This window comes from Lynx canadensis, chromosome A1 (assembly GCF_007474595.2).
Source record: "Lynx canadensis isolate LIC74 chromosome A1, mLynCan4.pri.v2, whole genome shotgun sequence".
In the NCBI taxonomy this organism is placed as follows: Eukaryota; Metazoa; Chordata; class Mammalia; order Carnivora; family Felidae; genus Lynx; species Lynx canadensis.
Genome location: NC_044303.2, coordinates 5,881,753 through 5,907,596, shown reverse-complemented (window position 1 = coordinate 5,907,596; position 25,844 = coordinate 5,881,753). Strand labels below are relative to the sequence as shown.

General features: G+C 38.2%; 1 protein-coding gene across 1 annotated transcript in view; it reads left to right on the top strand.

The window, feature by feature from the left end:
• The window catches only part of LOC115514197 (phospholipid-transporting ATPase IB-like), a 74,706-nt gene that overhangs the window by 973 nt on the left and 47,889 nt on the right, over nucleotides 1-25,844 (top strand). The window contains exons 2-12 of the mRNA XM_032592725.1: nucleotides 5,143-5,270; nucleotides 6,281-6,358; nucleotides 11,935-12,023; nucleotides 12,269-12,310; nucleotides 13,084-13,159; nucleotides 14,430-14,535; nucleotides 15,139-15,221; nucleotides 16,497-16,546; nucleotides 18,842-18,911; nucleotides 22,308-22,392; nucleotides 24,147-24,286. Coding sequence (XP_032448616.1) covers nucleotides 5,143-5,270; nucleotides 6,281-6,358; nucleotides 11,935-12,023; nucleotides 12,269-12,310; nucleotides 13,084-13,159; nucleotides 14,430-14,535; nucleotides 15,139-15,221; nucleotides 16,497-16,546; nucleotides 18,842-18,911; nucleotides 22,308-22,392; nucleotides 24,147-24,286 — 947 coding nt within the window. The remainder of the gene's footprint in view (nucleotides 1-5,142; nucleotides 5,271-6,280; nucleotides 6,359-11,934; nucleotides 12,024-12,268; nucleotides 12,311-13,083; nucleotides 13,160-14,429; nucleotides 14,536-15,138; nucleotides 15,222-16,496; nucleotides 16,547-18,841; nucleotides 18,912-22,307; nucleotides 22,393-24,146; nucleotides 24,287-25,844) is intronic.

Genomic DNA, 25,844 nt, shown 5'->3' with positions numbered 1-25,844 from the left:
TGTCCTTGGCTTTGTCACTTAGTCACCAGGAGAACTTGGACAAGGCTTTTTACTTCTCTGAGCAATGCTTCCCTCATTTGAAAATGGGGATAATACCTACCTTATGGGGTTAGTACAGTGCTCAGTATACAAGGAATGATGATGCCCCCCAAATGAAGACAAGGGTCCCTGAAGGGGACCAGAAGGTTGGCAAAAGATGTAAACTGATACTTGGCCATTAAAAGTTCAGTCTTTTTTTTTTTTTTTTTTTTTTTTTTTTTGCTTATGTCTTTCCATGTTTTCACAATTAACCGTCACATATCTTTCTACTTTTCTCCTCTATCAACTGAGGATTTTAAATTGTTCTAACTTCCCTTGAGCAGATCTGTCTGGGAACATCTTAAAAATAAAGAAGCTAAGATACAGACTTTGTAGATTGTATCAGAAAACTATGGATTCATTCCTATGCAATCTTGGTTTCTAAATGTTACTTGTATGGTTTTTAGCTCAAGCTTTTAGATTTTCAGTGATTTCAAAAAAGTAATCTCAACTTAAATGTGCTTGTTTAATTTATCCTAGCCCAAGACTGTGAATATTATATTATTTTGACACAGACATAAATTCTTACAGAAGTCACTGACATTTTGGTGTTGATAAAATGTCAAATTCTGCATACCCTACAAATGACCTTTTCTTGCCTTCTTCGTCAGACTTCTTGAAGGAGACACAACCCTCACTGTTTCTATTTTCTTACCTCCTGGTCCTTTCCCATCTGCTAGCCATTTCAACCAGTCTACTGGAATTGTGGCTCAAGGCAATTCCTAATTGCCAAACCCAGTGGTCATTTAAGTGGAATTTAATTGGATTTCTGCCACCCTCTTCTGAGTTTTATTTTTTTATTAAAGTTTATTTATTTATTTTGAGAGACAGAGAGAGCAAGTGGGGAAGGGACAGAGAGAGAGAGGGAGAGAGAGAATCTCAAGCAGGCTCTGCACTGTCAGCACAGGGCCCGATGCAGGACTTGAACTCATGAACCGTGAGATCATGACCTCAACCGAAACCAAGAGTCGGAGGATTAACAGACTGAGCCACCCAAGCGTCCCACCCTCTTCTGATTAAAAACAAACAAGCAAACAATCATCTGTTGCTTACTTGATTCATGAAAACCTTGATCCATCTCTTACATGCTGGTGTTTTGCAGGATCCTGTGTTCACCAGGAATGCCTCAACTTGGGTCCATAAATCCTGAAAATTTTGTGAAACTTTTAGTCATATATTTATGTGTGCATGTTTTTTCCTATAGGATGGCCTTCACCAGCTTCTTAGGGATTGTTTTATCCAAGAAAATCCTAAGAGAGCTCACTTGCTTTAATAATTTCAGTTGTCATCCATTAGTTGATTTCTCTTCTACCTGCTTGCCTCCAGCCCAGATACCTCTATGAATTATTAACTAATGATGCCTGGAGATTGCTTTCCAGATATCTTGTAGACTTCTTACATCATGTACAAAACTAAATTCAAGTTTTTTTTCCCAAAATGAGTGTCTTTTTCAGTATTCTCCATGTAAATTGTAGGTACTGCTATCCAACCATCATCCAAGCTGGAAACATGAATGTCACTCTCACCCCTCCTCGCTTCCTCCTCTTTTCCCCACTTCTATCCCCATGGCCTTCATCATCCAATCAGTTCCAAAGTCTTACTGATTCCACCTTTTCAGTATTTTGTCTGTGCACACTCTCTTTTTCATCCCTGAACTACTGCCACAGTTCTCCAACTGTTTGCCCAGCCCTCAGTCAAGTTCCACTCAGATTCATTCTTTATACAGTTTCAAGAAAGATGTATGTAAAAAGTAGTTATGAATGCATGCAGTAGCTTCACTGTATCCTGTTGTTTACAATGGCTTGGTGGACCACTGCCTGATGGCCCATTGTTAGTTTTTGTAAATAAAGTTTTATCAGAACACAGCCATATTTATTTGTTTATGTATTCCATGTGATTGCTTTCTTTCTTTTTTAAAAAAAATTTTAATGCTTATTTATTTATTTTGTTTATTTTTTAACATTTATTTTTGAGAGACAGAGAGAAACACAGCATGAGCAGGGGAGGGGCAGAGAGAGAAGGAAACACAGATTCCAAAGCAGGCTCCAGGCTCTGAGCTGTCAGCACAGAGCCCGATGTGGGGCTCGAACCTACAAACTGTGAGATCATGACCTGAGCGAAAGTCGGATGCTTACCTGACTAAGCCACCCAGGTGCCCGTAATGTATGTTTATTTTTGAGAGACAGGTCATGAGTCGGGGAAGGGCAGAGAGAGAGGGAGACACAGAATCCAAAGCAGGTTCCAGGCTGTGAGCTGTCAGCAGAGAGCCTGACGGGGGGCTCGAGCCCACGAACCGTGAGATCATGACCTGGGCTGAAGTCAGATGCTTCACTGACTGAGCCACCCAGATGCCCTTACATGTGATTACTTTCAGTGCTAGAACAGCAGAGTTGAGTAGTTGGAACTGGGACTGTATGTCTTGCAAAACCGAACTTATTTATCCTCTGGCTATTAGCATGGCACATCAGGACCTTTATATCTGGTCCTATCTCCATCATCTGATCCTTAGTCTGTATTCACAGAAGACTGACTTTTGTTCTCTTTCGTGATCCTTCCATCCACCAGTTGCTTCAGCATCTCTAGGCCTTTTGTCTACAGTTCCTTCTGCCTCAATGCACCTCTGGTCTCTTCGTGACGGGATACCTGTCTCTTCTCATTTCAGTCCAAGATGAGGCATTACCTTCTCCAGCAGCATTTCCTATATTTATCTCCCTCTCTTAGTTAGGAGGCCTCTTTGGCTTCTATAATGATGTCCTTAATAGATATCATTCCATTTCCCTGTTTTATAATCTGTTTGCCCCATCCTCCCAGCTAGATTGTGAATTTTTGAGGACAGGAATCATCGTATCTTTAACTCCAAGAACAGTGCCTTTTCATAATAGGAACTCAGTAATTAATTTTTTAAGTAAAAGAAATAATTTTTATATTTAGAAGCAGAACTCTATTGTTTCCTAGCCCAGCCCCTTGTTTTATGAAAAAAAGCACAGAGGAAGTTACTGGCTTATTTGGAATAAAAATCTGTTATTGGCTCTGGACTATATCACTCTGCCCAAGATATTCTAGTCTAAAAGAAGATAAAGGTATTGGGTAATTAAACTATAACTGCATTTTCAGTAATTAATACATTTAACAAAGCACTAGAGATCTTTTCTCAACTTCTCTGTCCAAAAAAACGGTCCTAATAATATCTGCCTCTAGTATTCCTAAAAGACTGATTTATGACCATAAGGTAGCATAGTAAGTATAAAAGTGTAATCATGGCAAATAAGGGAAAGTTAGTAAACTCAAGATGATAAGAATTTGAATTGATATGATAGTGAATTAAACTTGACCTTTAGGTTGATGGAATTTAGAAATCTAGATTTAACTACGATCGTTCTGAGTTACAGGTGTGTTCCCTTTTAGGAAAAATGAATATAAAATTTTAACTTAAAATTATTTAATTTTGTCTCTCAGTATACATATTTGTGCTTAATTAATCTGACAAATCAATTTGTTTAGTTCTTTTCAGTTGTAACTCAACATATAAATTTAATACATAAGATTGAGATGTAAGTTTTCAGAAAGACCTATAGAAAGCAGTCTGTATATGTCTCCTGAATACCTTCTGTATATTTTTCAGTAAATTTCTGTGAAATTAGATTGAACTTTTATTGGAAAATTACTCTCTCAAATACATGTACCTCTTTAAAAATGAGTACATCACTAGGTTGTACGAAGTATGATATTTATTTTTTTCTTTTCCTTTTGGCTTTACTTTCCTTCATTTCTTAAGTTTAAAAAATCATTAATTATCTCTTTGTCTTCAAGCCACGTACTTCCACCTAAATAAAATGTCCTCTTCATGCTCTTCCTTTCATCTCCATTTAACAAACTCCCTTCCTCAAAACTGGGCTCACCTTCTTCTGTGCACCCTCTTTCTGGGCCCTCCATTTTGTGTTGTTGCAACTCTTCATGTTCAGCGCTATCATGGATTTCATTGTGTCGTAATTCCTGACACATCTTCCTTTCTCAAGCTGCATCCAAAGCTCCCTGGGAGCAGGGTCTGTCTCTTGCTAGATCTTGTATGTTGACGCTTGGCACAAGCCCTATTACAGTGTTGGTGCTTAACTGAGACTTAACTCCAGATGGCAAACAGACACATGAAAAGATGCTGTGTCACCCAGCATCAGGGAAATACAAATCAAAGCCACACTTTGAGATACCACCTCACACCGGTCAGAGTGGCTAAAATGAACAATTCAGGAAATCATAGATACTGGCGAGGATGTGGAGGAACGGGAACCCTTTTGTACTGTCGGTGGGAATGCAAACTGGTGCAGCCACTCGGGAAGACAGTGTGGAGGTTCCTCAAAAAATTAAAAACAGAACTACCCTAAGCCCCAGAAATAGCACTGCTTGGAATTTACCCAAGGGATACAGGAGTACTGATGCATAGGGGCACGTGTACCCCAATGTTTATAGCAGCACTCTCAACAATAGCCAAATTATGGAAAGACCCTAAATGTCCATCAACTGACAAATGGATAAAGAAGATGTGGTTTATATATACAATGGAATACTGCTTGGCAATGAGAAAGAATGAAATCCGGCCATTTGCAACAACATGGATGGAACTAGAGGGTATTATGCTAAGTGAAATAAGTCAGTCAGAGAAAGACAGATACCATATGTTTCACTCATGTGGATCTTGAGAAACTTAACAGAAGACCATGGGGGAGGAGAAAGGGGAAAAAAAGTTACAGAGAGAGAAAGAGGCAAACCATAAGAGACTCTTAAATACAGAGAACAATCTAAGGGTTGACAGGGGTGGGGGAGAGGGGAAAGTGGGTGATGGGCGTTGAGGAGGGCATTTGTTGGGATGAGCACTGGGTGTTGTATGGAAGCCAATTTGACAATAAACTATATTAAAAAATAATAAAACTACTTTATGTGTCCATTTAATTTTACCCTTAATAATAATTTTCATGGAGAAGTTTTCACAATTTTAAAACGTAATAATGCAAAGAAGAATAGAGGTATTGCCTGAAGCTGTGACATGATTCCTCTGATCTTCTTCCACAGATTACAGCTCCCACAGCTTAGGGTTTGACATATTGGTGTTCATCATCTTGTATCACAATCTCATCCCCATTAGCCTGCTGGTCACTCTGGAAATTGTGAAATATATTCAGGCCCTGTTTATAAACTGGGTGAGTATGAAAATCAGAAGGTTTAAAAAGAAGTTCTCTCTTGACCTGTGGCTTTGGTTTTAAGAATCAGAGTGCCTGAGTTCCTACCGTGGTGCACGGGTGAGTTGCATTCCTGACAGGAGAACCAAACATCAGGGTCAGCCTGACTCAGCAGTGCCTGGGCCTCTCTGTGTCACTCTTGAGGACACTGTTTCTTAATATGTTTTTTCCTAGCTGATAAGAAAGATTCAAGAGTAGTGACTTAGTAGCAACTGCAAAGAGATGGCCCATTAAAATTTAAGATATTCTAGAACAGTAGAGTCCAGTAGACTTACAATAGATTTACGTATCTTGGCAAGAGTGACAGAAACAGCCATTCCAGAATGACTTCAAACTAAGGAAAAGATTTCTTAGGTGAAAACCATGCATTCACTTAAATTGATACTTAGTATCATGTGACTGAGCAAATTTTCTACTTTGAATGTGCATTTGCAATTTTTAGTTATATTTAAAAAGATTTTTTTGTGGAAATAAATTTTTTGCTAGATGTCCTACTAAAATGCTTCCCTGTATCAATGAATTACCATCACTTGAAGGGTAGTGTTATTTTTAACAACCACAAAATGAGACAGAGTGCTTTCAAGTGTATTGTCATTTAAAATTCACAGTGGCGCTGTGAGATCCGTGTTATCGCTCCCATTTTATAGATGTAGTAGCTGCAAAGCATACTCAGGATCTCAGACACTCTGTGGGAGCGTCTGAGGCTGAGCCAGGATTTGGAAGCCAAGTCTTCCAATACCAAACCAACGACACACTGATATTTGTTTCTATGTAGCATTGCCTGTCCTGAATCAGCTCTGCCAAAGCGTGTGAGAAACTAGCACCCAAGACTCTCTTAGTATTCTAGACTCCATTTTGAATTCTTTCTCCTATCAGCCATGTCAGAAGACCAGTGGCAGCCCAGTTGACCTGCAGACGTTTTGAGCCTAGTTCTGACTGCGTGGCTTGGCTGTTTTGCTCATTTCTTGCAGGATGAAGATATGCATTATGAAGGAAATAACGTCTATGCCATGGCCAGAACATCCAATCTTAACGAAGAGCTTGGGCAGGTGAGGGCCCCTTCAGGGCCTGGGTATGTGACAAGAACTTTGAAGAAGGTGGATCTAGGGAGAGCGTGTGCAAAGTTAAAGTGCGAATTCAGCCATAAGCTGTAGTTGACATGATACTCATGTGGAGCTTCAAAAGTATAATTAGCTAAAAATACTGATAATGCATCATGGGTTGCACGTCGAACGGACCTAATACAGGTTATTAATGTGCTTATGAAAGAGTAGAAGAGCTGGAGAGGCAGGTAGTGAAAGCGTCAGTTAGCTCTCAAGTTTTCAGTTAGCTTTCAGGGAGTCACGGGAACCTGGGCATCTGCCACTGGTGGCCATGCTCCTGCTTCCCTACGGCAGAGGACCCACAGGGAAGCATCTGGAGCCTGCTGCAAAATTTCATACCCATCTAACCCATGCATCTGCCCACAGCTGCCAATAGGGCAACGATGCAGCTTGTAATTCTTTACTGCAAGTTCCTTTCGGTGGTAGAATCTAAACTGGAATCCTGGGAGATAGGGAGAAATGTACCCTCCGGTCATGAGCCCCTACAGTACAACAGAAAGGGGCAGGAATGATGCCAGGTTACCAATGGACAGTTGGTTGCCTTCTAAGTGACAGTGGCAGCTTTACAAGTATAAATTGTTTTTAAAAACTCCCACAATTATTTGTCAGTTATACCTCAGGACAGCTGGAAAAACTCAACTAACTCCCACAGTCGTATGGTACCTGGAAGGATGGGACTTCTGATTGGTACTTTTTTGTAATTATTTTTGCTATTAATGTTTTTTTAATAATATTGTAAGTTCCCATCTTTCAATTAATTGGAAGCAATATGTAAATTATGATAAAAAGCAGAATTTCGGAGTTAAACTTCCTGGGAGTGAACCTTGGTCTCACTATTTACCAACAGCGTCACCATGGGCTTCTTAGGTAACTTTGCTGGCCTTGATTCCTCATCTGTAATTCGGGCATGTCGATAGCAACTACTTCAGAAGGTTGTTTGGAGGACGGAATAAGATAATGTATTTGTAATACACTCAGCACACTACCCAGTGTGAAGAAGGGATTTAATTAACCAGTATTTAGTTTATATGATTTCTAATTTATGGTCACATTGTATAGTATCATTTGAATAGTGAGTTCTCAGTAAATATTTATTTTAGAATATTTCTGGCTCTTGGAAATGCCTGATCTGAGAACACCATTAATAGCCTTTTTACCTTGGAAAACTAAAAATGAAGGAGGATGGAATAATCAGCTTTCTAGCAACTTTTCTGCTCATGAAAATCTGATCATTTGCTAATCCTTTAGAACATGTGTTTTCTGTTGACAGTTGGGAAAAAAAATCAGTTTATCCCTCTTGCCTTGTCAGTTGACTCTAGCTACTTTAGAGTAGTAATTCAATATAATAAAACTGGCTTTGGAACTCAAGCTTTGAAAATTAATTATACTGGGACGCCTAGGTGGCTCAGTTAGTTAAGCATCTGACTTCGGCTCAGGTCATGATCTCACCGTTTGTGAGTTCAAGCCCCGCGTCGGGCTCTGTGCTGACAGCTCAGAGCCTGGAGCCAGCTTCAGATTCTGTGTCTCCCTCTCTCCCTGCCCCTCCCCACCCCTCCCCTGCTCACACTCTGTCTCTCACAAGTAAATAAACATTAAAAAAATTTAAAAAAAAGAAAATTAATTACATTGTTTATGTAGGTAATACATAAAGATAAGAGCAGAAATAAAACAAGACAATAAGTTTAATATTCAGAATATATAAAAACTAGTACAACTCAATAGCAGAGGACTTTAATAGACATTTTTCCAAAGAATGTATATAAACAAACAATAAGCACCTGAAATGATGCTCAACATCCCTGATCTTTAAGGAACTGCAGATCAAAATCATAATGAAATAGCACTTGGCAGCCACCAGGACACCTACTGTAAAACTTTCACACCAGAGAACACGTGTTCATGTGGAAATGTACGATGGTGCAGTCACTGTGGAAAACACTATGGAGAAACCTCAAAAAACTAAACCTAGAATTACCATATGTTCCAGCAATTCCACATCTGGGGATTTTCACAAAAGAATTCAAAGTGGGGACTCAAACAGGTATTATATACACACATGTTGTAAGCAGCACTATTCACAATAGGCAAATGGTGGAAACAACTCAAACGTCCAATAAATAGTTAAACAAAATGTGGTCTGCACATACAGTGGAATATTATGCAGTCCTGAAAATGAATGAAATCTGGAAACAGGCTACAGCATGGATAAATCTTGAAGATTATGCTAAGTGAAATATGCCAGACACAAAAGGACACAGATAGAACACGACTCAGCTTATATGAAGTACTTGGAACAGTCAGATTTATAGAGACAGAAAGTAGCATAGTGGTTGCTAGGGGCTGCAGGGAGGACAGAATGGGGAGTCATTGTATTGCTGGATTGGTAGGAGGTTTCAGTTTGGGATGAGAAAGACGTTCTGGAGATGGATGGTGGTGACGGTTGCACCACTATGTCAATGTGTTCAATAATAACACTTAAAAATGGTGAAAGCGGTAAGCTTTATCTAAAAGCACTTTATCATGATAATAAAAAAATGGTTTAACATTGCCTCTTTTCCTTTTTTTATTGAGTATAATTGGCATCTATGATTATATTAGTTTCAGGTGTGCAACATAATGGTTTGGTATTTGTATATATTGCAAAACGATCATCATAATAAGTCTAGTTAACGTCTGTCACTATACATAGTTACAGAGTTCGGGTGATGAGAACTTTTAAGATCTATCTTCCTGGCAGCTTCTGAACATGCAGTATGGTAGTATTAACTACAATCGCCGTGTTTTCCACGACATCCTGAGGATTCATTTATTTTCTAACTGGAAGTTTGTACCTTTTGACCCCCTTCACCCATTTTGCTCACTGCTCATTTTGCTCACTCCTTGCCTCTGACAACCACCAATCTGTTCTCTGTAGCGAGTTTAGTTATTTTTCTTGTTCAGATCGCACAAGTAAGTGAATTCTGTGGCATTTGTCTTTCTTTGTCTGACTTATTTCACACAACATAATGCCCTCAGAGTCCTTTCATGTGCAAACAGCCAGATTTCCTTCTTTTTATGGCTCAATTTTGTGTGTGTGTGTGTGTGTGTGTGTGTGTGTGTGTGTGTGTAATTATGTATTACTGTATTACATATACACTACATTTTCTTTGGTCCATTCATTCATTGACAGGTTGTTTTATCTTGGCTATTGTAGATAATGCTGCCATGAGCATAGGGGTATGTCTATCTTTTTGACTTAGTGTTTTCATTTTCTTCAAATAAATACCCAGAAGTGAAATTGCTGGATCATATGGTAGTTCTGTTTTTAATTTTTTGATGAGCTTCCATGCTGTTTTCCATAGTGGTTGCCCCAATTTACACTCCCACCTACAGTGCACAAGAGTCCCCTTTTCTCTACATCCTTGCCAACACTTATTGTATTTGGTAATAACTGTTCTAACGGGTGTGAAGTGATATCTCATTATGGTTTTGATTTGCATTTCCCTGATGATTAGTGGTGCTGAACATCTTTTTATGGGTCTGTTGGCCATTTGTATGTCTTCTTTGGAAAAACATCTATTGAGATCCTCTCCTCATTTTTAAAATTGGATTATTATTTTGCTGTTGAGTTGCATGAGTTCTTTATATATTTTAGACATTAACCCCCTTCATCAAATATATTATTTGCAAATATTTTCTCCTATTCATTGTGTTACCTTTTCATTTTGCTGATGATTTCTTTTGCTGTGCAGAAGCTTTTTAATTTGATGTAGTCCCACTTATTTATTTTTGCTTTTGCTGCCTTGTTTCTTAGTGTCAAATCCAAAAAATCATCACCAAGACTGATGTCAAAGAACTTACTACCTGTGTTTTCTTCTAGGAGTTTTATGGTTTTAGGTCTTGTGTTCAAGTATTTAGTCCATTTTGAGTTAATTTTGTACATGGTATAAGAAAGTGGTCCAGCTGCATTCTGTTGCATGTGGTTGTCAAGTTTATTGGTGAGATTGTCATTTATTTATTGAACACCATTTATTGAAGAGACTGTCCTTTCCCTATTGCACACTTTTGTCTCCTGTGTTGTAAATTAATTGACCATATGTTCATTGGTTATTTCTGAGCTCTTTTTTTTTTTTTCCATTCCATTGACCTACGTGTCTGTTTTTATGCAAATCCCATACTGTTTGGATTTCTATAACTTTGTAATATAGTTTGAAATCAGGAAGCATGATACCTCCTTTGTTCTTTCTCAAGATTGTCTTGGTTATTTGGGGTTGTGGTTGCATGCACATTTTAGGATTATTGTTCTAAATCTGTGAAAAATGCCACTGGAATCTTGATAGGGATTACATTGAATCTGTAGTTGGTTTGGGTCGTATGGACATTTTAACAATGTTAATTTGTGGAATATCTTTCTATTTGTGTTTTCTTCAGTTTCTTTGATCACGGGTTTTTTGCCTCCTTGATTAGATTTATTCCTAGGTATTTTATTCTTTTTGATGCAATTGTAAATGGAATTGTTAATGTTTCTAACAGTCATTATTAATGTATAGAAATTCAACAGGTTTCTGTATGTTGAATTTGTAACCTGCAGCTTTACTGAATCCATTCATTCTAAGAAGTTTTTGGTGTGGTCTTCTGCAAATAGTGACAGTTTTACTTTTTCCTTTTTAATTTGGGTGCCTTTTATTTTACTTGCCTAATTGTTCTGGCCAGGATTTCCAATGCTATGTCGAATAAAGTGGTGAGAGTGGGCACCCTTTCTTGTTTCTGATCTCAGAGGAAAAGCTTCCAGCTTCTCACCGTTGACCATTGGTGTTAACTTCAGGCTTGTCATATTGACCTTTATTTTGTTGAAGTTTGTTCCCTTTAACCCCTACTTCATTGAGAGTTTTTATCATAAATGGATGTTGAATTTTGTCAAATGTTTTTTCTGCATCTCCTGAGATGGTTGTATTATTTTTATTCTTTATTTTATTGATGTGGTATATCACATTGATTGATTTTTTAAACTATTCTTGTATCACTGGAATAAATTCCACTTGATGATGTTGTGTAATCTTTTCAATGTACTGTTGAATTTGATTTGCTAATATTTTGTTGAGTATTTTTGCATCTATGCTCATCAGGGATATTGGCCTGTAAATTTTTTCTATAATGTCTTTATCTGGTTTTGGTGTGTGTGTGTGTGTGTGTGTGTGTGTGTGTGTGTGTCTATATCTTTCTATCTATATATACACTTAATGTTTTCTAGAGACCTTTGATGAGATTTCTTGTGGCAAGAAAAAGAACTTAGAGTTTTGATTTTCTTAGGTTGGATGGCCTGAAATTTACTTTGCATATTAACATAAGATTTCACCTGCAGTATAAAACAAAGAGAACCTCTGAAAGAAGTATAAATATTAAAGGCAGAATTCTTGTAGGCTGAACTTCTTTTTACTAAAAGTTCAAGTATTTTGAGGATTTAAAGAAAAGAACTTAAATTTGTCTTTGCTCTTAACTTTTATATTTATGTTGTTTATCATGTTTGTTTTTTCTTTCTTTAGGTAAAATATTTATTTTCTGATAAAACAGGAACACTCACTTGCAATATTATGACATTGAAGAAGTGTACCATTGCAGGTATAATTTATGGGTAAGTGGCTTTTTTTTGCCATACTTTGTTGAAAATTCTCATTTTTTAAACAAATTAATAAGTCTTTATTTACTTCAAAACTTAAATGAATTTCTAATATAGCTATATCTGAATGAGACTGAAACTTAAATGAAAACTGGCAGTTGTTAAAAAATATGGTTTATATCTGCTTTTTTTATGTTTTTTTTAGAATTCCTGAAGTTTTTTATATTTATAGCCTTATAACCTCCCTCGTTTTCCCTCAGAAATCTGTCAAACAGAAGTGATACCATTTTGGACAACCTAAGGTAACTAGACAACATTCTTTTCTACTTTGTCCATGTTCCTTTTCCCCTGTAATGGGCTTTTTCTCAGTACTGGAGTTCGGATATATGGTAACACAGCTATCCCTTGTCCAGATCTCCAAAGGCAGTTCCCAGAAATCTCCCTTGGATGGATCTTTCCCATGTGATATTCAAAGAACCCAGAATCCAGACTTTGATTTATTGATTTTATGGTTACTCTGTCTTAAACTCTGTATAATTACATGGTTTTCAACACAGATTTAGGCATTTTCTAATGCCATTTTGCAACTTGAAAGGATGTATAATTTGACAGAACCTTAAATATTTACTATACAGCTCACCCTTGAACAACACAGGGGTTAGGGGTGCTGACCCTCTCCAGGCAGTTGAAAATCCGTGTATAGCTTTTAACTCCCCAATTAACTACTCAGAGACTATTGTTGGACCAGAAGCCTTACCGATAATGTAAACGACCGATTACCACATATTTTGTACGTGTATTATAGATTATACTCTTAAAGCAGAGAAAAGGAAGTGTTACTAAGAAAATTACAAGGAAGACGAAATACATTTACCATATTGTACAAGAAAAACCTGTGTTCAGTGGGCCCGCACAGTCCATGTTGTTCAAGCGTCAACTGTAGTTGTGTAGACTTCATAGTGTAACTTCCTGCAATCAGAAGATGGGGCTGCGTGTTCTCTTTGGGTCCATTTGATCGCTGACTGGCTCTGTCAGGAACTTTTAATTACAGTACATCTTCTCTGTTCTTCCTCAGTGCATCACCGTCTGCCATCACAGAATCCGGTGGATTTAATGACCCAACATTGTTGCAGAACTTTGAGAATGGCCACGTAAGTCTGCTGTTTTCACTCCATGTCAACACGGTAATGCTACAAAACTTCAAAACATGTATATGGTTTATTAAAAGGTATAATTTTCCGAGCCAGGAAAGAGAGGGGGTCTTGAAATTTTTTTGATATTGATATAGTGAACAGCGGATTCCATACTGATGTTATGAGGGGAGTGCCAAACTAACTGGTGTGAATGAACCCAAACATCACTCAAGAACATTTTACTGTGTAGCAATCTGTGTAAGAAAATCTCTGAATGCTTTCAAGCGCTTTGGTTCTATTGTATTTTACCAATAACTTCACTTACCAATTTCAAAATACTGATCTACTTGATTTGAAATCTTGGTCTTCTCAAAAATAAAAGTGGTCTTTTATTTTTATTTATTTTTATTTTTAAGTGTATTTATTTTTGAAAGAGGGAGAGAGAGAGAGCACAAGCAGAGTCAGAGAGAGAGGGAAAGAGAGAATCACAAGCAGGCTCTGCACTGTCAGCATGGAGCCCCATGTGGGGCTTGAACTCACAAATCGTGAGATCATGACCTGAGAGGAAATCAAGAGTTGGACACTTGACTGACTGAGCCACCCAGGCGCCCCACCCATCAAAACTAAAAGTGATCTTAAAAACATAAATCTTTACGTGTTCTTCCTTTGCTTCAAAACCTTCAGAGGACTGGCACGCCACTTAAGATAAAATCCTAGCTCGTCACTGTGGCTTTCTCTCCCACCTGATTCTGTGTCATTATTCCCCTTGCTCAAGATGCTGGAGTCACACAAACTTGAAGCTCGAAAACCTATGAATCTGTCTCCTGCCTCGGAGCCTCTGAAAGTGCTGTCCATCCCCTTTGTCTAGCCTGTGCCACGGTCACATGTCACAGTCACACAGCTAACTAACTTTTCCATTTAGGTCTTAGTTTAGATATTATGTCCTCCAATTTTTCCCCCCAGATCACCTACCTAAAATACGCCCCTCCTTGCTCTGTGACGACCCCTACTTATTTCCTCCGGCTTTGAGAAAACCTGTTTCCCCCGGGGAGGAGAGAAGCTCCGAGAGGGTGGGGTCATCTTGTTCCCTGAGGTCTCCCCGGCCCTGCACTGTCTGCCTTGGTAGCCACTCTGCAAACACATTCCGAGTGCCTGATGCGGCTTGCAGTCAGCGCTTGGCTCTCTGTCCCTGAGGTGAAAACCGCAGTTGTTGCTACTTGCAGACTGTATCTAACTCTTGTGCCGCTGGTGTTGGAAGAGACTCACTGGCTCTGTGCCTTTTTTGTAGCCCACGAGAGATTACATAAAGGAGTTTCTCACCCTGTTATGTGTGTGTCACACTGTGGTTCCTGAGAGAGACGGAGGTAATACAACCTACCAGGCTTCCTCCCCAGGTAGGTGTCTGTCGCGTGCTCCTGGAGCACCCGGTAGGTGATGAACCCCGAGAAGAGGTGGTGCCGTCACTGATCCCGACTGCCCCTGCGTCGCTCCTTCTCAGGCGTCCTTATGGATCAGGGCTATTGATGGTACTGTGCGGTTTTGAGCCACGCTGCAGCGCTGGGGATCCTGCTCCCCACACCCCAAAGACCGCCCTAAGGACGTTGGTGGAGATGGCTCTTAGAGCTAGGGCCCGGTGGAACATTTAGTCATAATCAGTAACAAGGCAGGAGTAAGGTTAAGGCACTGCGGCATTTTGTGGCGATTCTATCAATGGCTCATCGAACAAAAACCGTAATGAGTACTAAGAAAGGAATTTAGGCCGGTAAATAGATCTCAGCCTCACTGAAAGGGGTCTATTTAAGCAGATTTCCTCTTTCATGAACGCTATCTGGTAGTTAGATAAGTTCATTTGGAGCCAAAAAAAAAAAAAAAAAAAAAAAGCCAAGTTAAAAAAATGTCATGGTATTTTAGCGCTGGAGAATAGAAATCTGTATCAAATTAAATTCAGTGTTAATATCTTCATTCAGTCTCCATTAATACAGACTTTTTGTTGGTAGATGAAGCAGCTTTAGTGAAAGGAATGAAGAAACTTGGCTTTGTTTTTACTACAAGAACGCCATCCTCTGTCACCATAAATGCTGTGAGTAGCATCTTACATTCTCATGATTCACGTGCCCCTTCCAGAGAGACGCAGTAGAGTAGTTGAGTCTGGGAGCTCTGGGATCACAGTGCCTGGGATGCCCACCTGGACCCACACCTTCCCAGCCATTTGTCTCAAGTGTGTTCCTTCTGTGTCTACCCCAGTTTCCCTATCGTGCGTGTCACAGGGTTCTTGTGAGGACTAAATGAGTTAATGTATGAAAAGTAACCGGAATTAGTGAGAAAGCACAGAGAAAGTGAACTATTCCAAAGAGTCAGAATCATCAGATCTTCAAGAAATACACTACTTTTTTTCTATGAAAAATTGAAATGTTTCCAACTATTTTTTTGTGAGTTGTTATTATGTTGATTTGTTCATTTTATTTATTCAAATATATAATATATATTATTTATAAATATATATGTAATATATATATGTACGATATAATACATCGTACGTAAAATATATATAAAATGTATGATATAATATATCGTACGTAAAATATATATAAAATATATATATATTTTATATCTCGATGACCACTTACCACAAGCCTTTAATATCATGGGGAAGGACTGATGCAATGCAAACATGATGCTCAACTCACTAATTTTTTTTCTAGTAATAATGCAGTGGTTAGGGATGTTTACTAGACATTCAGCCCTTGGCAGAATGGACTGAATGATTCATCCTTATACCCAGAGTACATGCCACATGGACCACTCTCTAATTATTTGAAATTCTGCACTGCCTTCTTGGTGAACTGATCATGGCTACAGGAAGTCAAGAAGCTGTAACTGGAAAAATTTGGAAAAGAATTCAAATTTTACTGATACAAAATTTTATAGCATGCCGTCTCTTTCCATGCTTATCTCTTCAAATTATCTAAGGATTAAGGATTTCATTTGAACTGCGTGACTTTATGACAGGACTTACTTGTTTTTCCATTTCTGTCTGTTGATGGTCTCCACGTCCCCTTGCAACATGAGAGTGTTTATAAACTGTTTCTCGTGGTGCTGACTTTATACTGAAAAAAGGTGTTTCAGCCTTAAATCTGCACTCTGAGAAGCATTTTTCTAACTATTCCCCAGTTTGCAAACAATGTTCTCGCCAGAAGAGGGCGCCATCATTTCATCAAGTTTGTAAGGAAATTTCTGTTTTGAAAAAGATGTGTAGTTGTCCGGTAAAACTTGTTTCCGACTGGGACAGTGAGCGGTTTTGCAAGATGAGTACTTTTTTCCTCAGGTAAGAATATGTTGTCTTACCTTCCTATAGATGGGAGAAAACTTCACATTTGAAATTCTTAACATCCTGGAGTTTTCTAGGTAAGCTACCTTTTCATTTTGTTCATGTATTCTCCAGGGCTCTTTCCGTGACTCCTCAGTTAGGATTTGGAAATGTAAATCAAAGCTTTAATGCAGAATCATGAAATTCTGGTCAGCTTCCGTCGAGCCTTAAATCTGAGCCTGATGCTCACTTCTTTAGGCCTCATTAGGCCAAGTCCCCTTTTGTAGCTGAGAGGGGTTCCCACACCTCTCCTTCTCAGCTCTCGTCAGAGTCAGACTTGAGATTTCACATCCGGGTTATTACTTATTGACTGTGTCGCCAACTAGACTCGGGATCCCAGGAAGGTATGAGTCACCGTCTGTGGAATGTATTCAGTAAGTGCTCAATAAATACTTGATGAATAGATGAATATTGGACATTATTTTCACAAATAAACCCAAAATGATTTCTTTAAACATAGACAGTGAAGTAACTCCTTTTTTTTACCCCCAAAGGAGACAATGTGCATCCACATTGTCTTCTCTTCTCTTAGATTTCAGAGGGCCTTCTGGTCCAGCCACTGTGGCCTGGTCCCCATAGCCTATTGTGAGGACATTGGTGATGATTTTATTTTCATTGCACTGTTTTAAAGATTCACAGAGTCTCAGTCTCTTAGACCATCTGAGCATTTCTAATGTGGAATCTGAAAAATTAGAGAAATGCTAGAAAATTAGGAAAGGAATAATTCGTTCTTCCCAAAGCCAGGTGATTTTAAAAATCTTTTTAAAAATATAATTTATTGTCAAATTGGCTTCCATACAACACCCAGTACTCATTCCAACAGGTGCCCTCCTCAATGCCCATCCCCCATTTTCCCCTTCCCCCCACCCCCCTTAGTTTGTTCTCTGTATTTAAGAGTCTCTCGTGGTTTGCCTCCCTCCCTCTCTGTTTGTAACTATTTCTCCCCCTTCCTTTCCCCCATGGACTTCTGTTAAGTTTCACAAGATCCACATATGAGTAAGACTTATTGGCCAATGACATGCTTTAAAAAAGGCTTTGAACCTCAGAAAACTTGTTGTTACCAACTTGTCTCTTGAGGACAGCTTCTTCTAAAAACCGTATTACAAGAAAATGTATCTCAGTGTTGCTTCTAGCTCTCCCTTTACTTCATATCTGACTGTCACTACTACTAGAGCACTCGTTTCCTGCCCTTAAAGTACGAGCTCCTAGCTGGGTGACACTGGAATGACTCAGTTGCGTTTAGTGGCATTCTGACAGCTAGGTAGTTAAAGCAATTGCTGGCCCCTCTCCATATTGAGATGCTTCCTAGCTCAAGTGTTCAGGTGTGGGGCTACTCACTGGGACCCTCCCCACCTTGGACTGTGCAACACATAGCATTGTAGGATATGATGAATATCTGAGAAGGTGCTGATTTGCAGGTAGTTTGTTTGAGTCTCTTGAAAAGTTGTTGTAAGCCATGGAGAGCCATCCAAGGTTAAGGTTAGGGAATGACAAGATGAGGAAAAAGGAAAAAAAAAAAAAGATTTTGGCCAGTTTACTTTGGCAGGGTGTGGGATAAGGAGGAGAGGGGAGATCTTCAAGCCTATTTGGGCTGCTAACTCAGGAATGAAAGCAATGAGTTTAAGTTCTGTCTATAATCATAAAAAAACAAAAAGGAAAAAAAATCCAGAGGACTTTGAGACAGAACTATACAGAAAAATAACTGGCATCTCTCAAGCCAGCAGTTGAACATCTCTGTGCAGCAGAGTGGGGACAGGAGGGTCTACTTGACAGAGATGTTGTGAGGCCTGAAAAATACACAACCAGGGAAGCTTTCCTCTTTCCTCATCAGTTTGTAAGTGATTATATTATATATGCTATATGTATATATAATTTATGTCTTATATATGTAATGCCTAAGTGTATGTTACATTATATATGTATTACATAATACATAATAGTAATAATATAAAACACAATATATGTTATACATATCACACTATGTAATTAACATGTAAAATATATATATATGTGTCTATATATATATGTATATGTATATGTATTTGTGCTAATAAATTTCCATGGAAGAAAAGGATAGTAACTGAGAAACAGTAGTAGTAGAAGGTGGAGATTTAGATTAGAATCTCAGTTTAAAGAAACAGGTAAAGAAAAAAGAAATGGAGGCTGGCAAGAAACATGTTGGCCTTTTCACTAATGGTCAGCGGAGGACTCTGAGAATTCTTTTAACTTGGATTTTGTGTGTGTGTGTGTGTGTGTGTGTGTGTGTGTGTGTGTGTGTTAGCACCATGTACTGAGGAACATGGAAACCAATAATGCATTTCATATTGTCTTAGTAATAGAAAAAGGATGTCTGTAATTGTCCGAACTCCTACAGGAAAGCTCCGGCTGTACTGCAAAGGGGCTGTAAGTATCATGATTCATCATTCGTATTAACGCCTTCCCTCTGTTTCAACAACTTGCAGGAAGCCTTTTATAACTTTGCAATTATTTTTCAATGTTACTTTGAATCTGTTGTTACCATTGGTCGTTGCCAGCATCAGCCAAGGCTGAAAAGTCCTTTCTTGGTAGCCCCAAAGCTTCCCCAAGACTCAAGTCATTGAAATTTACGGTGATCCACACCAGAATGTTTATTAAGCTTTAATGTCAGTGAAAAATTTGTTGTCACTCAATTGGTCTGTTGAGAACTAATGAGTAGATTGTTGATGCTAAGAGTTTAGAGCAGGAATTTTGATCCCCATTTCAAGCCCAAAGTGCTTGGATTTGGTGAATCTCAGGAAATGGTTTTGCCTCTGTAAATCTTTTTTTTTTTTTAAGCACGTATATATTTGTTCACAGCCATATGTACTTAAAAGAAAAACAGCTTACAGGGTGCCTGGGTGGCTCAGTTGGTTGAGCGTCTGACTTCGGCTCAGGTCATGATCTCACGGTCCGTGAGTTCGAGCCCCGCGTTGGGCTCTGTGCGGACAGCTTGGAGCCTGGAGCTGCTTCCGATTCTGTGTCTCCCTCTCTCTCTGCCCCTCTCCTGCTCATGCTCTGTCTCTCTCTCTGTCTCAAAAATAAATAAAACATTAAAAAAATTTTAAAAAAAAGAAAGAAAAACAGCTTTATTGAGGTAAAATAAACTGCACATTATTTAAAGTGTATAATTTGATACGTTTTGATACCAGTCTGCTTTCTGTCAACTACAGATTCGTTTGCATTTATTAAATTTTATATAAAGTCATATAGGATATATGTAAGTCATATAGGATGACTTATTGTGTAGCTTCTTTAACTCACAATTATTCCATTTTTACTTACTTATTTTCTTCCAAGATTTTGTTTAAATTCTAGTTAGTTAACATAGAATGTAGTATTGGTTTTAGGAGTAGAATTTAGTGACTCATCACTTACATACAACACCCAGTGCTCATCCCAACAGGTGCCCTCCTTAATGCCCCTCCCCCATTTAGCCCATCCCCCACCCACCTCCCTCCATCAACCCTCACTTTGTTCTCTGTTGTTAAGAGTCTCTTGTGGTTTGTTTCCCGCTCTTCTCTTTTCCCCTTCCTTCCCATATGTTCATCTGTTTCGTCTCTTAAATTACACATATGAGTGAAATCATATGGTGGGCTAGCTAGTTATTGGTTTTGATATTCCTGAAGAAAGTGCTTCCAGATTTGATTTTTCTTCAATGTTTCTCTGTTTCCTATTTCATTAACTTCTACTCTTTATTATTCCTGTTATTTTGCCTACTTGTGGCTTCATTTGCTCCTCTTTTTCTAGTTTCTTTATTTTTTATTTTAAAGACAGAGAGAGAGTGTGAGCAAGGGAAAAATGCAGAGGGAGAGAGAGAGAGAGAGAGGAAGAGAGAGAGAGAGAGAGAGAGAGAGAGAATCTTAAGCAGGCTCCACGCTTAGTGCAGAGCCCAGTGTGGGGCTCAGTTCCACCACCCTGGGGTCATGACCTGAACCAACATCAAGAGCTGGATGCTCAACTGACTGAGCCACCCAAACACCTCAGTCTTTTTATAGTTTCTTAAGGCAGAACTTGATTTGAGAACTTTCTTTCTTTTTTAATACAAATGTTTAGTCCTATACATTTCCTAATTATTGCTTTAGCAGAATGTCACAAATTTTGATGTGCTGCATTTTCATTTTCATTCATTCAAAATATTCTAAGTTTTGTTTTGATGTCTTCTTTGGCTCATGGGTTCTTTTTAAGTATGTGTTTTTAAATATTTGGGCATTTGCCAGAGCTATTCTTTTAATTGATTTAGAACATAATTCCGTTTTAGTAGAGAACATACTCTATACAACTTGAATCCTTTATTTTATTGGAACTTGTTTTATGGTTCATATTATGACCTATCGAATGTTAAATGTTTTGTATGCACATAAAAAGTCTGAGTATTCTGTTGTTGTGGGATAAAGTAGTTTATAACTATTAGTTAAGTTGGTTGATACTGTCATCCAAATCTTTTATATCCTTGATGACTCTGTCTACTTGTTCTATCAGTGATTGAAAGGGGGATATTAAAATCCCCAAATATCATTGTGTCTGAATGGTGATTTTTCATCTTCAAGTTCTTTTAGCTTTTCCTTCATTGCATTTGCTTCTATTAGTTTAAGCTTCATTTTGAAGCTATGTCATTAGGTGTATAAACATTCAGGATTGCCAATTCCTCTTGATGAAATTGACCCTTTTGTCAGTGCAAAATGATTTTCCTTATCCTTGGCAATTTTCTTCACTCTGAATTCTCTATTGTCTGGTTATAACATAGCCATCGCAGGCTTCTTTTGATTAGTGTTGCTATGGTATATTTTTTTCTTTCTTTTTAGCCCATTTGTGTCTTCGTACTTAAAGTACGATTCTTCTAGGAAGCATGTAGTTGGTTGTTTTTTGGTTTTTTTTGTTTTTTTTTTTTTATCTTTAATCCATCCTGGAATTCTCTGCCTTTTAACTGGATATTAAACCATTTACATGTGCTTACTGATACAGCTAGGTTTAAACACATCATTTTGCCATTTATTTTCTATTTGTTCCAGTTCTTTTTTCATTTATGACAAGAATTACTTCAGTATTTTTTTATTCCTATATCTCTCCTTTTTAAAATTTGATTAGTTGTTTTAGGTCTTAGAGTGGGCATCTTTAATTTATTACATTCTGTCTTGGGGTGATTATATACCTTACAATTCTGTACTTCCATCTGTTTCCACCCAATCTTTGTGCTCTTGTCAGACATTTTAATTTTATAAATGTTATAAACTTCACAGTGTATTGTTATTAATTTTGCTCAAGCAATTATCCTTGTTAAAATAAATAAGAAAAATACTGTGTGTGACACACACTCATGTCATTATCATTTTCAGTGCTCTTCAGACTCATGTTTCTATTTGCTATAATCTCCTCTCTGACAGGTTCCCTTTACCATATCTTATAGCATGCATCTGTTGGCAATAAGTTTTTTCAGCCTGTTTATGTCTGAAAAATATTTTTATTTCATCTTTATTTTCTCTCACCTTCATTTTGAAATAAATTTTTGCGGAATATAGGATTCCAGGTTGACAATTTTTTTCTTTCAGTTCTTTAAAGATCGTGCTTTACTGGCTTATCACTTGCATTGTCTCAGTGAAAAGTCTGTTACCTCTGTTCCTCTGTATGTAATGTATCCTCTTTGGAATTGTGCCTTCCCCGGGACTGCTTGAGTTCCTCACATCTATTGTATATGACAATAAAATTGTAATGCAGTATTTAGAATTTGGACTGTCAGGCTTAGATAAGATGTTAGTCACAGGAACTTTTTTTTTTTTTTAATAGGATACAGTGATTTATGAGAGACTTTCAGATGACTCTCTCTTTGTGAAGGAGACATTAAGCCATCTGGAATATTTTGCCAAAGAAGGTAAGTGAAAATTGTTTAGAATGATGTTTCCTTTTGAAATGCTCTTCTTAAACATTGAAATTATAAACTGAATGTATGTCGTTGATGCTTGGCTGGCAAGGGGAGCTCATTCATATATGTGACTTTGTAATGCCTTCTGTTTGCTTAAAAGTAAATGGTTCTTCAAATAAACCCTGTTGAGACATTATTTTTCCTTCTTCCTCTCTCCATGTGTTTTATGCTTATGAGCAAACACTAAAAAGTATGTTTCTACTGTGAAGTTCTTCCTTTATTCCAAAAGCAGTGTCTACAAAGACATCTATTATCTGTTTCTATTTGTTGTACTAGGAACTTGGCCCATAGTAGAGAAAAAGTTACCTATTTTGTGCATATAACTCAGAAAGCAGACACAGTCGATGTTTTCCTGCCATTCTCTTATTATCCTTCTGATTTTGACTTATCACCCATCTCTTAAGAAATAAAATTTCAGGGGGCGCCTGGGTGGCTCGGTTGGCTGAGTGTCTGACTTTGGTTCAGGTCGCGATCTCACAGCTGGTGAGTTCGAGCTCCTCGGGCTCTGTGCTGACAGCTTCCAGCCCAGAGCCTGCTTCGAGTTCTGTGGCTCCCTCTCTCTCTGCCCCTCCCTGCTGCTCACGCTTTGCCTCTCTCTCGCTCTCTCAAAAATAAACAAACACTTAAAACTTTTTTTAATTAAAAAGAAAATTTCATGAGTGAGTTTTGAATAAGAACACTAACTACAAAGTTTATAGAAGTTTTGAAAAAGCAAGGTATCGTATCATGTAAGAGTAAAGCTAATAATACCTGGAAGCTGTATCCCCCTTTATCCTTTTAGGTTATAAGCTTCTGCTTCCCACAGCCATAGAAGTGTTTTGCCTCGAAGTGTTGGTATTTTGCAAGGTTGCACTTTGGGCCTTTTACTGCCATCTTAAAATAGACGTGAGCTGTAGGCAGGTTACAACAGGTATAAGCATATAGGAACTGTATTGTAATGGAGCCCAAAACAATATAACAACTTCTTTAGCTTATCTGTAATGAGTTCATTTCTAGGGGATCCCCAACTATTTGAATGCTTTTCAGGGGTTAGCCTAAAATATTAGAGTAAAATATGATTTCTAATTTTTTTCCCAGTAAGTCTTTACAAAATGGGATTTAAATTCATATTCTGTTATTTTAACAATTGTTTGACTTACTTGGAAATTGAAAAACTAAAGCCTCGTTCATTTTTTCCTTCCTTCAATAAACAGATATTGAGTATTTATTAAGTGCCGCGCGCTGTTGTGAGCTCCCAGGACAGAAGTGAGCAAAACATAGACAGCTCATGCCCTGAGGGAATTGGCCAATAATAGATAATGTCAGGGGGGTGATAAGTGCCATGGAGAAAATTTAAGCAGGATAGGGGAACAGAGCGTGATGGTTGCTCTCTCTGCAGGCTGAGTTAGGCAGAAACTGAAGAAAGGGAAGGAGAACCATGTGGCTTTCCAGGGGAAAAGATTCCAGGACAAGGGCAGAGGAAGTGCAAGTTTTGGGAGGTAAGAGGACCAGCAGGAAGTAGGAGGACCAGTAAGAAAGCAATGAAGAGGGGAGGAGATAAGATCAATCAGTAAGGTAGCCAGGGAGAGATCAGGGAGGGCCATGTGAAGGACTTCACATTCCCGTGACCTCTAAAACACTTTTGGATTTGTTTTCAAATTCTCTACTTCTCCCTGATCACTGACTGATGGCTTGATCAGGTTGTATTCCATTCTTTCTTACAGGACTGAGAACTCTCTGCATTGCCTATACAGATTTAACGGAGAAACAATATCAACAGTGGTTGTTGTTGTATAAAAAAGCAAGTACAGTTATACAGGACAGAAGGCAGAGTTTGGAAGAATGTTACGATCATATCGAAAAGGTAACATACCCCATGTGTATGCTACAGGCCAAGTTAAAGTTTTGAAAACATGCACTCATCGATGTTTTCATGTTTTGATGTAATTTTAAAAACTCAGTTAAATTGTGTTTTTTTTTCTTCAGAAGTATACATTTTGTACTGCAAATTCATAAGATATATCTTGTAAAATATTAAAAATATTTCTTTCTTTTCCAAATCATATCCTAATTACTTCAATCTTGTTATCCCTTTTTTTTTTTTTTTGAATAACCTTTCCCATTCCAAAAGAAATACATGTTTTTCACAGAAAAATAAGCTGGAATAGTAAATAACCATCATGTGTAATGTTGGGCTAATGACTAAGTTCTAGTGTATAATCTTCCAGTCTCTTTCTTCATATATGCGTGGTGTTCCATTGTAGGTATTTAATACACATATACAAATTTTTTCCTATAAAAATTAAAAGTAAAAATCTACCCCCCCCCCCGCCCTGCCGCCAAAAAAAAATCTCCATCGAATTTTCCCCATGAAAATACTGCTTGAATCATGAAAATTTTCACTTTGCAATAAATTGGGGATATTTTTTCCATATCACTGAATATTCTTCTGTTATTTTCTTAGATCAGTCCATGGTATTTCATTACATGGATGAGTATAATTTTATTGTGCTCTTCTCTGGTGGTTACTGTTCCAGGGGATCTCTTGCACCCTGGACTGTTGAGTGTCACTCGAGGGTCATTGTGAATTTGCTTGTTGTGGCCTCAGGGATCTTGTGGCTCCTGGGTCCATTCTTATCTTAGTTTCTTGACTTGGGTTCTTTTGTCATTTGGTTCCATGAACTCTGCATTTTATTCCTGCAGGAGCACAGCCAAAGCAGATTTAGACTCGGGGGTTTTCTTGACATCATTGGGTCTATGTTTTTGTTTTTGTTTTTAAGTTGTGTGTTGAAAGATTAGGAACCTAACCTAGCTTCACACCAACTACGTGAATGTGCTGCAGTAACCCTCATGGGTGATTACTCCGCATCTGTTGACGCAGCACAGCAAGGAGACTAACTGATTTATGTAACCCTCCTCTTCCTTATGTTCCCGGCAAGTCGTCTGTTGCTCCCACACACCGGGAAGAAATCTGGGCAGTTGAAATTGGCCTCTGGCACTTGAAAGACTGTACAAGTATTACTATGCAATTATTTTTCAATCAAACCGATGTATTTTATATTTTAGTTTTAGTTTTAGTCTGGAAGTCATAAGTGGGAAAAGAGTAAGGAATTCATAGGATAAGAAAAAGAACAGGTAAGTTTGCCTTTCCCAGGTTATGTGAGATGGGTGGCAAGGTCAGGAGTGCGGTGGCCTCAAGCTGACTGGTTTCTTCATGTTATTAGGTGAATCATCAGCTGAATGCTGGTCTCCAGCATGTACACAGTGCCTGGCAAACAGACAGTGTTTATTTTTTAATTTTATTTATTTTGATTATTTAAAAAAAATTTTTTTAATGTCTATTATTGAGAGACCGAGAGACACAGAGCGTGAGCAGGGGAGGGGTAGAGAGAGGGGGAGACATAGAATCCGAGGCAGGCTCC